Genomic DNA, 12219 nt, shown 5'->3' on the forward strand with positions numbered 1-12219 from the left:
TTGAGTCAAACAAGTATTTTTAATTAGATCAAAACCCTCTGGATCCCTCAAATGAACAAAACTCAGGTGACTGCCTTGTCTGAAGCATACCTCTGTTGCATTTTATCAGCAAATTGCATTATCAAAAGGAATTAAAGAGTTGCCTTACTTTGTCAAAGAGCAGCACACAGCCAGCAGGGCCTCATGATCCTTCTGTCTGATGTTGTTCCTGACCATGAAGTCTAGCTCTTCTCGAGCAGCTCTTAGCTGATTTTCTGTAACACTGTAGCTCACTGACTCCCGAGCACAGTCCTCAATATTATGGGCTTCATCTAAAATGACTACTTGGCCTTTTAGGTTAATTTCCATCTAAAAAAGAAAATTATTATCTAGTAAAACAGAGTGAAAGACATTAACGAGAAACAGCAACTAACAGGATCCTGTTAAATAAGCGCATATTCTGCATCATGGTGCAAGCAACAAAGTTTTTTTGCTTTTTGATCCAATTTCTGTAACCTAGAAAATAACCGGGGGGGGGGAGTGGGGAAGCACATTATTTCAGCCTGGATGAATATAATCTAAACCTACTACACTCTCCATAAACCAAACAATTGTGAAGTTTGCAGGAGTTTCTTTTCCACTGATTGAAAAAACCAATGTGACTGATCAGCTAGGGTATGAGACCAGTGGAAGCATTACTTGGAATACAGAAATGCTTCTTTTGAAAAAAGAAAAAAAAAAGGAGGGGAAAAATTCTTTAACCCAAGATTTATTCTGTAGATAGTATTTTGGATATAAATCAGATTTCAGTTGACCAGAGCCACTGAACATTATGTTTTTAACTTCCCTTTAACTCCAGTTATTGCAATCTCTTCTTACAAATATACTTACGCTCTCCCGTATCTGTGGGTCCAGGAGATAATTGTAAGGACAAAATACAATATCTGCGCCCACCATGAGTTCTCTGGCTGCAAAATATGCACAGGCACGAAGCTTTTTTCCAAGGCTCACTAGATCTTCAATGTCCCAAGCCTGATACATCCTATGTGCAGCCTGCTGGGCATGGTGTTCACTGAGTTTATGAACACCATGGTAGTAAAGACAGGACTTGCCCTAAAAGCAAATAAGCGTAGATAGTTAGTGGTTACAAAAAATAATGAAAAACAAGCAAGCAGAAATCCTCCAAGTTGTTACATGCATTTGACTATTTCCTGGAAACATTTCTAACAGCTACTTTTTATGTCAGATAATAATGAAAAACACATCATGTCAGAAAGAAAACAGGCAAAACAGGACACTTCCTTCTTCTTCAACTATAAAACCAAAGACAATTTTAAGTCTTACTAAGAATGTTAACCTAGCAGTCATAAATATTATTGCTGTCATCATAAATTTTTTCAGTAGTGATACCGTGTATCAACATCTTCTAACAATTAATATTTATTTTAAACCAAATTACCAGGAGGCATTTAACCACCAGGGTATAAAGAAGTAAAAAATGTTACTCATTTCAACTGTTCAACCCCCTTTCGTTTTAATATGTTGAAAGGAACGCTCATTTTCTGAAACTAAATTACTCACATGTTTTCCATCCAGCAATTCCACACACATTTCGTTCCTGTTACTACCACTACTAGATACCACCGGATGAATACAGGTATGATCCCGGCTAGAGAGAATCGTCATAGGGACGCTGGAATACATTGTCCTCTTCAACTCTCTGGTAATTTGGGATATTTGCTTGTGTGTTCGTGTTCCAAAAAATATTTTGGGAATGAACAACCGATCTCCATTTTCCTTCTTCTTTGTGTTACTAGTATTTTTATCAGTTTCTTTTCCAGAAGAACAGGAACACTCAGTGCAGGGGCCAGAAGTCTGCAACCCAAAACAAAAAAAAAGAAAAAAAAAAATTAACAAAATCTCACTGTAAAATGAGCATGCTAAATCTACTTATGGTCTATATAGAAAATGCCCTCTAGGATAGTTCAAGATTGCCTGTTCAATCACCAGGTTGGCCTATCCAACTGCAAAAAGTTTAAAAATGTTAAAGCATACACACAATGTCCTCGTGCCTGGCTATCTTAAAAAAAAATCTAGCAATTCTAGCAATCCCTAAATACAACTTCATCATAACCCAATGATAGAAAGAGTTATTATTCCAGTGGAGTATTTACACATAATACAAATAAACTTCTCCCATTAAGGCATCAGCATAAGGACACTCCTGTTACAGAATGAGAAGTGTCCAGCACCTTCAATGAACCTTGGAACCAGACACTCAAAATAATGACAATGTTTTTCCTTAAAGCAAGCAGAAGAAATCTAGACAGTTTAACGAAATCTGTTTGCAGAGAAAACAGACTACATCCTATACACACCATTAGAAACATGTTTGCCATGCCATTATGTCAAAGGCCATCTAGCAACTGTAAGAATAAAAGACACATAGGAAATAATTCCAAATAGAACCTAATCCTGTAAAATATTTGTTAAAAGCCAGGTTTTTCTTTCTTCCTGAGAAGCACCATCTTTCATAATACAAAATACTGGAACAACTGTCATGAAATTGTAATAATTAGTGTGAGAAGACACAGAGAAAACAAATAACTCACGAGTAACCATGTCCACACACACCTCCCATAAAAAATAATGAATTCTTCTAGTGTGAAAGAGTTTGTATTTGGTTTTCAGGTGATAGTGCAAGTAACAACATGTAGTTGCCCGCTCAAATACTCCTCCCTCCCCTTTTAATTGTAATCAGTAAGATTATCCATTATAAGCATCTGCTAAGTCAGGCCGTGTGTTACACCACAATTCTGGGGATCAAGCTGTCTTTTAGCCTCCACTCTGAGGAAAAGCAAGTTCGTATTACCCTTGGTCCCACTCAGCCTTGTCCGCCATTAAATATTACAATACATGATAGAACGCCTGTAAATGTAACCCTTCTGGAGCTGTCACTCACGGGGATAAAAGGTTCACTGATGTGCCAAATAAACAGGCCCTCAAAGCAGATAAAGTTACACCCATGCTGGAATTGTTACACTCCCCTCTCAGGTTGCCAGTAACAGCAGATTTCATTATAGTGTGCTGCCACATTAAATAGCCAGTTCCAAATATCCTGCCTTCTATATTGAATAATTACTTATTCACTGAAAGGATAAAAAGAAGAGTTATGAATGGGGCTCTTGTCAACAGCCAAGCAGGAAACAGCTGACATATGGTATATGTTACATATGTGGCAATACTCAACTCGGTTTGTACTCACAGAGAAAACTGCAAGGCAAATTGTACCTTGATATTTCCATCATCTATGTTCTATTTTGCTCTTTGAAATAATGAAAACACACATTACCATGCTAACAATTAATATAACCGATGCAATTAGCGTGCAGGGCCTTTAAGAACGTGTTTATCTTTTAATTCAAGTCAGGCTGTGTTTACAGAGGTAAAAAGAATACACGGAATTCCAAGATGATACCACACCACTAATTCTTCGCTGCTAATCCTAAGCCTCGCATTTAGTTTGCCAGATAAAAGTAATAGAAAAATACTAAGCCCAATAAAACAGCTATTTTGCAAAAATTGTTCTAACAACAGGAAAATGCAGCTCAAATAAACATACACATAAACATGAACAGAAAGGTCTTCTATGATGGGTTTTAAAAAAAAAAAAAACAGGTTGGTTTGTTTTTATGAAAAGAATTAAAAGTGTTCTTATGTGTAAGGCTTATAAATTACAGTATTTTACAGGTGGCTTTAAAAGGATTTCTTAAAAGGTTCGAAATTGGTATAATGCTGGCTTTAAGTAGCACTTTAGCCAGTATTCCAGTTTTAAAATGGTACCTTTAACTCTGAAAAAAAGTTTAATAAAAAAAAAATCAACATTGAGAAAGTTGTAAACTCGGGCTGATTTTATAGTAACTAGTAAGAGTATAAAGCTGCCTGCAGTAGCCATGACATTTCTGAAAGCCACAGACACCATTAGCTCAAAATGCACAAATAAAACTTTTTTTAGAAGGTCCTAGAAAATGGTTAAAACACAGTTTAAAAGTTGAGTTCTTTGTGTTATTTGCACATTATTCAAGTGTGTCAGTTTGCACTTGAATTCTTTGTTGTCCTTTAGAAAACGGTTTGGCTATCTTTAATTTTTTTTTTTTTTAAACCAACCTATTTTAACTCTGTATTTCTATAAAAAGAACTTGCTGTCGATATCACATAGCAAAATCTAACGTGGTGTTAATCTCCCATTACTACAGCAAAAGGAAAGAGAATACTCTCCAGCTGAACAAAGTGATCACTCCAACATGGCAGTTTCCATAGCAGTGTTGCCTCAGAGTATAAATTTGTAGACTCGTAACACAGAGATACTGGTTAAACTAGAATAAAATTAGAAAATGGTTTATTTATTTATGAAAGAACTGGGGGGCAGGGGCTGAGTAGAGGTAATGAATATTAAGGCAACAGAAAAGGATTTCATAATTCCCTCTGGCTACAGAATTAAACCTGTTTTCAGCTGTTTGCATCTGAGATAGGGTTTTTAATTCGGGAGAGGGGGAAAAAAAAAAAAAGAAAAAAGATACTCCTCTACTTTCTGCAGTATTTAATCAGAAACATCCAGTAACAGATACTGGCAGAGATCAGATACCAGACTATATGGACCTTAGGCTAATCCGGCTTGTTTTTACTTCTGTCGGGGGATAGATAAAACAGCCTATCACATCAATATTTATATGGCAAAAACGTGGAAGTCCGATTAAAAAAGGAATAATCGAGTCCGCCAACCTGTCCTACGTGTAAAATAGAGCTAAACAAACACCGAGGCTATGATCTTTGAAACACAAAGAGATAAGAGGAGTTCTTCCTATCTTCATCTACATTTCCCGGTTACAAAGCCATCTCAATGATGCAGCCGTGAATACCTCTTGTGTGAAATATCACACAAGCACAATCTAGTAAGATATCAGCAGTGACATTAGCAGAGCTTTTCAACTATTCCTTTATAAGCTCTCAAAAAGCACAGTATTCTGCTGCTGCTGCAGCCTCTTGATTAAAGTACACAAAGCAGCTGTTTATCCTCTCACAGTAACCAGCAGGTGAACCCGGTTCAATATTTATCACAGGCTTTCACAGATCACTGCTAACCAAGCAAACGTTTTAATTAAGCTGGAACTTGCTTCAAAGAGCTCATTCAAAATGTCAATCAGCAGGAAAAGGATCAGATACGGTGTCAGGTGAGAGCGTGTAATACAAATCCACAACTTTCTTCATCCCATCGTGGTACATTAGCCTATTCTGGAGTCCAGACCCTGATTGTAACAGGCTGCCAGTCTCCTGGAATGTGTAACAGAAGTCACTCAAACTCCATTGTGAAGGTTGTAAGCAATATGTTAAACTGCAATGGGCTAGCACATTAAGACAGATTCTTTTCACAGTTGTTTTTTGATACCCCAAGTGTTTGTTACACTACTCTCCATTTACTGTTTACTTTTTTTTACCTAGTATAAATGGGGATTCCTTAACCCAGCTGCCCCAGTTTCTCAGACCATATGCTTTGACAGAAGTAATCAAGAGAGTACCCTAAGGGTATAATTTCTCATTTAAAACTCACACTAGAACTGTCCTCTCTGGCAAGAATTAACACAGAAGGACGGAAATGGATTCCCAGGCTCCGGACTGAAAGCAGCTAAGAGCAGACAGTCACCTTGGGCAGAAGATCCTCACCCGCTGGATCTGCAGGTGCAGCCACACCGGGCAGCACCTCCTCGTGCTCTTACCACCACCAATCCGTTCTCTTGGGCTACAAAACAGACTTGATAAGAAGCTAAATTTGCTCTAAGCACAGGATTGACTACAGTAAAGCACAAGTTATATAAAGGCAGGGTTATCTCACTGATTAAGAAAATATATTAATTGCATTATTGCATCATCCTAAATATATAGCCATTAGGGTAAGTGTTGGACATAACCTCAGCTGACTTTATTTCATAAGCCACACTAGAAAAGCATTTTTATACCTAACAGCCGATGCTGTGATGCTCCTCGCATCTTAATGGAGCTAAGCTGCAGAACTACTAATAAGTAAGGCCTTACTTCCTACAATTGTTTGATAGCAGACAAGTTCAGACTGCTAAAGTAAAACCATCACATGAACATAATACCTTGTTCTTTCAGTCTTAAAAGGAAGCTTCTTTACAAAGAAATGTTCTTAAAATAAAACTTTAACAAAAAGAAACACTTCTTTTTAGGTTACTTCTTTCTAAAGTAGTAGTGAACAGTATAATGTGTAAACTTTGACTAGTATACTGTACTGTCTATCTGCAAAATCCAACCCATGGACAGCACATTATAACACACGTGTGTACAGCTCTACTACACATGTACTTTTTGTCACTACATGTACTTACAAAACTACTGTTACAAAAATTAAGAGTTTTCATAGAAAATGAGACTATGATTCAGCATCTTATTACTTAACAGTTAGTTGATCTATACTAAAAGTTTTCGGTTTTCTTCACTACATGAAATTTCTACAAGATGTAAATCCAAGTTTTTCAGAACACCAAAGTACCAAAAGAAAATTCTACAATCAAGGAAGGAAGAAACATCTTTGTATTTGAAAATCAACAGCACACTCTGCTGGCCTTTGTATTTTAAACGATCAATTGAAGTTCAGTGGCACAAAGCAGTTCAAATCCTACAGAGCTTTCCAAAACTAATAAAAACTACTTCCCATCAAATGACCTAGAACACAGATTCACTTCTGTCAAGAAAAGATTTAGTTCCCAGTGTCTTAAAGTAATACCAAAGCTTTTGGCTTCTTTTGTGTTTAACAAAGGCACGGTATACTGGAAAACAGCTCTTGAAGTTAAAACACACTGATTAAAATAAAAGTTAATTTAGGACATACAAAGAACCAAGGGCTGTTAGAAGAGGTGGAAAGAGAACTGAAACACTTGTTGAAACCAACCATGTTTCCAAACGGGCATAAAAACCCCTGTACTTGGAAGCTGAGTTACCTACAGATGGGTCTTACCATAAAAGAACAAAAAATTACATAGAAAAGGGAGAATGTTCTTTGCCTTTTGAAAGGAGAAAGTAGATTTTTGTACTGAAGAAAGAAATAAAGGTCAGACCTCATCCTTATATTTGTCTCAAACATTTCATGATTTCACAGCATGCTCCTGTATCTTAGTATTGATAAGAACTATTCTGCCACAGCCTTTGATAAGCATCCACAGGAACCACATCACCCACGTAATCTGGCATCTGACTCATCTCTCTGCTGCCTCAGATTTCTTCTTCTACTGGTTTTTCTTCAACAAACTTTGGTGTAAAATGGGTAAGATTCGAACACCAAGAATATAGAAGCTGCAAAAGCAGCTGCATATTTGTATCTCAACTTCTTATGTCATACTTCTGTTATGGAAAATGGTAATTTAAAAAAAAAATAAATAAATCAAGCCTCGAACGTAAATCAGTCACACACAAGATTTTTCTTCTTAATCATATGCAATATTTATTACTCAGTTTTTGTTAGAATATATTGTAATGATCAGCTCCAACTTACTCCATACTACTTCAGGGTCTAAAAGGCACACATTAATATTAAATGCTGTCTTTCATTTATTACACATGCCACAAAACAATGAATGGTAAACTAAACAAAAATCTACAAACTCCGATGATTTATGTCTGAATTGCTGGCTCAGATTTTGTGCTGTTGGGGAGCCAAGGTGTAAAAGAGTTCAGAAGAACAACTTTCACAGAAATAATTGACACTTCACAAACCACACTGGCTAGCAGCACGAGGAGTAAAAGCCACTGCAGTTCTCACTATTGATAGTGACAATACATTAACTCAACTTACACACTTGTGGAACCTTTACATTAGTCTGGAATTCAGCTGGAGGTACAGGTTTTTTCTGAAACTATCTTAACTAGTTGCATTTCATGGATAATCTCTATAGAGGTTGTTTTTTTTTTAATTGCTCTTGAACTAACAGTCCTGATATAAAAGATATTACTATATTACTTACAGTTTGGGGAGAAAAAGTAGTGGTTTTCACACTTTTTTCAGAGTGAACAATCAGCTCTCCATTTTTTCTCTGATTATAAACTTCTAAAGCATCAACCAGCTGCACTCCTTTTGCAAAACAATGACGTTTTCTAACCTGCTCAGGAAAAAAAGTACCGTGTTCAAATCCACCGGACAGAAGCATGTGCTTACACTAGCAGTCAGTGATTTTGTTTCCACTGAGTCTGTTTCAGTAACACAGTGCATCACTAATATTCGTTAACAGTTTAACCAAACCTAAGTCCCACAAAAGTAATTTGGGAAAAGCGATAAAGTTTTAATTACAAAATTCATTTACAACAACAACAAAAAAATCTGTATTTATTGCTGAGCTTTTCCTCTTTAATTTCCCACTGCTACAAAACTGATAGAAATTATCATACTATATAGATATAAGCAGAAAACTTCCGTAACTAAAACAATAAAATCAAGCCATGTTGATCTAAAAACTTAAACCAGAAGTAACCATCTGAGCAATACTAAAAGCTATTTACAGTGTGCATCTGAATACAAGCGCTCGTCACATGATACCAGCGCTGACACAGATGAAAACATCTCAGAATATCACACTCCCCACACGAGGCCAGAGATAACTACATTTGGCAGGATATAAACCAGAACTCTAATACATTCACAATATTATTTGTATTTCTAAGACATATTTGCAAGAGCGCTTTCAACTCCCGCTGTTGAAAGAATAGACAAGAATCTCATACTTTGACTTAATATTACAGATCAACTGGGGATAAATCTACTTGGTGTTTAAATATGCAAGATATAATTTAAGACATGGTCTTATGAACAATTTAGTGCAACAATGGACTTCTCTGTAACAAGTAACAATAAAAATGAACAAAACCCCGTCAATCTAAACGATGACCGTGACGTGACTCAATGATTCTCTACGCCCTTGGCTGAAATGTTGATTGGTATTTGACAGCTTTCTTGAGTTATGCCTGGATTATTTTACTGCCAATAAACTTTGCTCACCTGCTGTTCAGTTTCTAAAGAACGAATCCTTTTCCTGTCTACTTGAAAATCATCCTTTTCACTGTCACATAGAGATAACCTTTTTTTGGCAGACAATTTCGAAGCCAGTGTTTCGTTTTCCTTACATTCTGTAATTAAAAATACAATAAAATAAAAGGTGTGTCCACTACTAGGAATGCATTAAATAAGGGGAACATTTTAAAGATAGAATTTCCTATAAATACAGATGATGTAGGAAACAGGATTAGACATTTCTAGACTGTCAACCACCATTTTCATACAGATTTCCATGCAGGGCAGAATCATGTAGTACTTTCCTATTATGATGGTAAAAAAGGTCCCTGACTTGAAAGCAAAAATATTACATCACTGGCTACATATTTTACTTCCAGAACAGATTTTTAGCTGCCTATGTACAAAGTTACCTGTGTTTGTTAACAGGTTTCCAGGTTTTAGGGAACTTCCCAGTTCAGAATTATTAAAAGAACATGAAGCACCATGATGCACACTTGTTGCAGCCTCGTTGCTCTTAGATTGGGAATGACACATGCAGCGACACGGTGGTGAGGGCTCTGGCTTTCTGTCTTCCTTTTCACATGATGATGTAAGCAGTGATTTCTCTGAAAGACACAGTCATTTGTCTTCCATTAAAAACTACTCAAGACTATACATGAGAACTAAGACTTTCCAAACAGTGAAGATGAAAGATTTTGTTTAGGTCCAGCCATAAACCTCGTGCCTCTACAAAACCTGAACAAGCTACTATAACCCTCTGAAGAACTGCAGTGCAAAGAACCGTAACAAGTTGCAGAACTGAAAAATACCCCTCTTTTTCAATTCAGTTGCATAACTAAAATCCACAAGTATTTTCTTTCAAAGCTCCAACAGCCATGTAATTCCCTTATGATAACAGATAAACCCAGGTTAGTATTACTGGCTATTACCATTTTATATTGCTAATAAACAATATGTATAATGGTGGACAAAGACCTGGCTAGATTCCTGAAACTGAATGTTTAAAGGCTGGTAAACAACAACAATTCATCATCATATATTTTGGTGATAAAAACTGGGCAAACAGACCCTAAGACAACTTACCACGCAGAGACTGCTGCCATGATAATGCAGAGCAAAGCAGTGCCAAGCTTTTGCCACTTCCTGTAGGACTCTCCAACAAACAGTGCTGCTTGTTATTTAAGCCCTTAACAATCTTTAAGGAGAATAACAAGAATAAAACCAGAATTAATAGGAAAAAAACAAAGAGAATGTCTTTAGCTAACCTAGAAATAACTTCTAAAAATAGACACCTGCTGTCTTGTTAAAAAAACAAACAAACAAAAAACTCCAAACCAAAACCACCTCCTCCCAATCCTGTTTAATAATAAAAACAGGTCAACAAGCCCTAGCTGCATTTCTTTCAAGAGGAACATGCCCGAGTAGCAATGCTCAGAGATTCACTTGCAGGGGGCTGCGAAATACTTTCCTGCTAAGAGCAATACCTGATGGGAATGGCTTGCTTCCTTTAGTCTTATGGAACCAAACACTGAAAACATCTGTCAGACCAAACCATTTGTCCCACAGAGAAAAAGTGGTTAAAAAGGGTTAAAACCGTTTAAATGTAAAGTCTAATAATTCATTTTTAAAAACCCTCCAAGAGGCGAAAACTTATTGAAATATTATGTTCTGTTTAAAATACAGATGTTTTACTAAATCATTCCCTCCTTATATACTTAAGAAATAATATCGTTTGTATTACAGTATATCTAGTTCAATAATCATATGTATTACATGTACTTCAGCACTGCCTAGTCATGGGCCAGAGAGCATCGTACAGCACAGAACAGTAAGTTACAACTGAAATTCTCAGGATACCGAAGGCTCTGAAAACATAAGCTATTCGTTTAGCAAATGCTAATAAATTCTACTTACAGCATTCATCATTGCGAGTTGTGAAGGGTAAGCCTTGCAAGGGAATACAATCTTCACTCCCCCTATAGTATATTCTGACACATCAGAAGACATTGCCACTTTTTCCTCCTGGTTACTCCAGGTTTATAACTGCAATAAAAAACAGTATTAACAAGTCAACACTAACGAACAGGCAGAGCCTGAAACAACATATGGTACCAGCCAAAACCAAGCAAAAACTCCTAACTTGATAAGGGGGCTAAGCAGTTTGGGGTAGTACCAGAACTGGCAGAAAGGAATTTATACCACACACTGTCAGTTTAGGCTCAGTCCTTGCTACACACGAGAGCAAAGTGCCGCCATCCGATGAGTAACATCAACAATTTAAATAAAAGTATGAATGAACTCCACACATCAATTTCAGATTCTATTTCTCACACTAAACATTGTTGGGGTAAGAACCCAAATCCCTGGGGGAAAAAGTATTTTAGGATATTTAATAACTAAAAATAGCCAGGTTTTCAGTTCTGCAGGTCCATTAGCCCGAACCCCAAGACACTGCAAAATACAAAGACACAGAAGACAACTGTCGCCTGTACTGTTCGTTTTATAACAATGAGAAAATAAAACTGAACGCTGACTTTAAATCAACGCTTTTTCTTCCACTACTGATAGAGTAATTATTCAGGGGGAAATGAGGTATCATCCACTTTACTATTCTGCGAGTATTATCTTGCATTTCTCTCACTCTGGATAATTAAAGAAAGTCAGCTTTCCTAACATGCTAAACCACTGAAATTATTGAATTTTTAAAAAATGAAGATGCATAGATGGCTTTAAAAAGAAAAAAATACACTACGTTTTTTACATGGCAGGGTTTTTTTTCTATAGGTTTTCAGCTTCTATAAAAGGAGCCATTTTAAAGTGGCAGATTCCCTGTGGTAAATTATACTCACTAACCTGTGTCTGTCACCTGACTTTTAATGAGTAAACACAAACATCAAAACCACACCAGTGTGTGGCACGATTCGGCTTCACCAGCAACTCCCTCACCAGAAGAAAGAAATCCTAGCGAAAAGAGAGCGCGAACATGACTTTACCTCCTACCAACAACGTAACCGCACCCTAGTAAAATGCTTTTCCCCACACATTCCGGGGGGGTGGCTTAAACGAGCTTTGCCCAAGGGAAAACAACCGCCCGCCGGGGCGATGGGGAGGGCTCGACACCGCCCAGGGGCCCTTCATCCCGGTCCGCCCCGCCCGGCAGC

The 12219-nt window shown here is 37.1% G+C and overlaps 1 protein-coding gene across 2 annotated transcripts in view; it reads right to left on the minus strand.

The window, feature by feature from the left end:
* The window catches only part of BRIP1 (BRCA1 interacting protein C-terminal helicase 1), an 87153-nt gene that overhangs the window by 74788 nt on the left and 146 nt on the right, over positions 1-12219 (minus strand). The window contains exons 1-9 of one of the 2 annotated variants that reach the window (XM_026861702.1): positions 11912-11992; positions 10973-11101; positions 10142-10253; positions 9469-9663; positions 9044-9171; positions 8016-8150; positions 1561-1854; positions 871-1092; positions 149-348 (exon numbers count right to left, since the gene is read on the minus strand). In XM_026861702.1, coding sequence (XP_026717503.1) covers positions 149-348; positions 871-1092; positions 1561-1854; positions 8016-8150; positions 9044-9171; positions 9469-9663; positions 10142-10253; positions 10973-11065 — 1379 coding nt within the window. In that variant the 5' untranslated portion in view covers positions 11066-11101; positions 11912-11992. Of the gene's footprint in view, positions 1-148; positions 349-870; positions 1093-1560; positions 1855-8015; positions 8151-9043; positions 9172-9468; positions 9664-10141; positions 10254-10972; positions 11102-11911; positions 11993-12219 lie in introns of those variants that run through there. The other variant, XM_026861701.1, reaches the window with a different exon arrangement.

This window comes from Athene cunicularia (assembly GCF_003259725.1).
Source record: "Athene cunicularia isolate RWA chromosome 19 unlocalized genomic scaffold, athCun1 chr19_part1, whole genome shotgun sequence".
In the NCBI taxonomy this organism is placed as follows: Eukaryota; Metazoa; Chordata; class Aves; order Strigiformes; family Strigidae; genus Athene; species Athene cunicularia.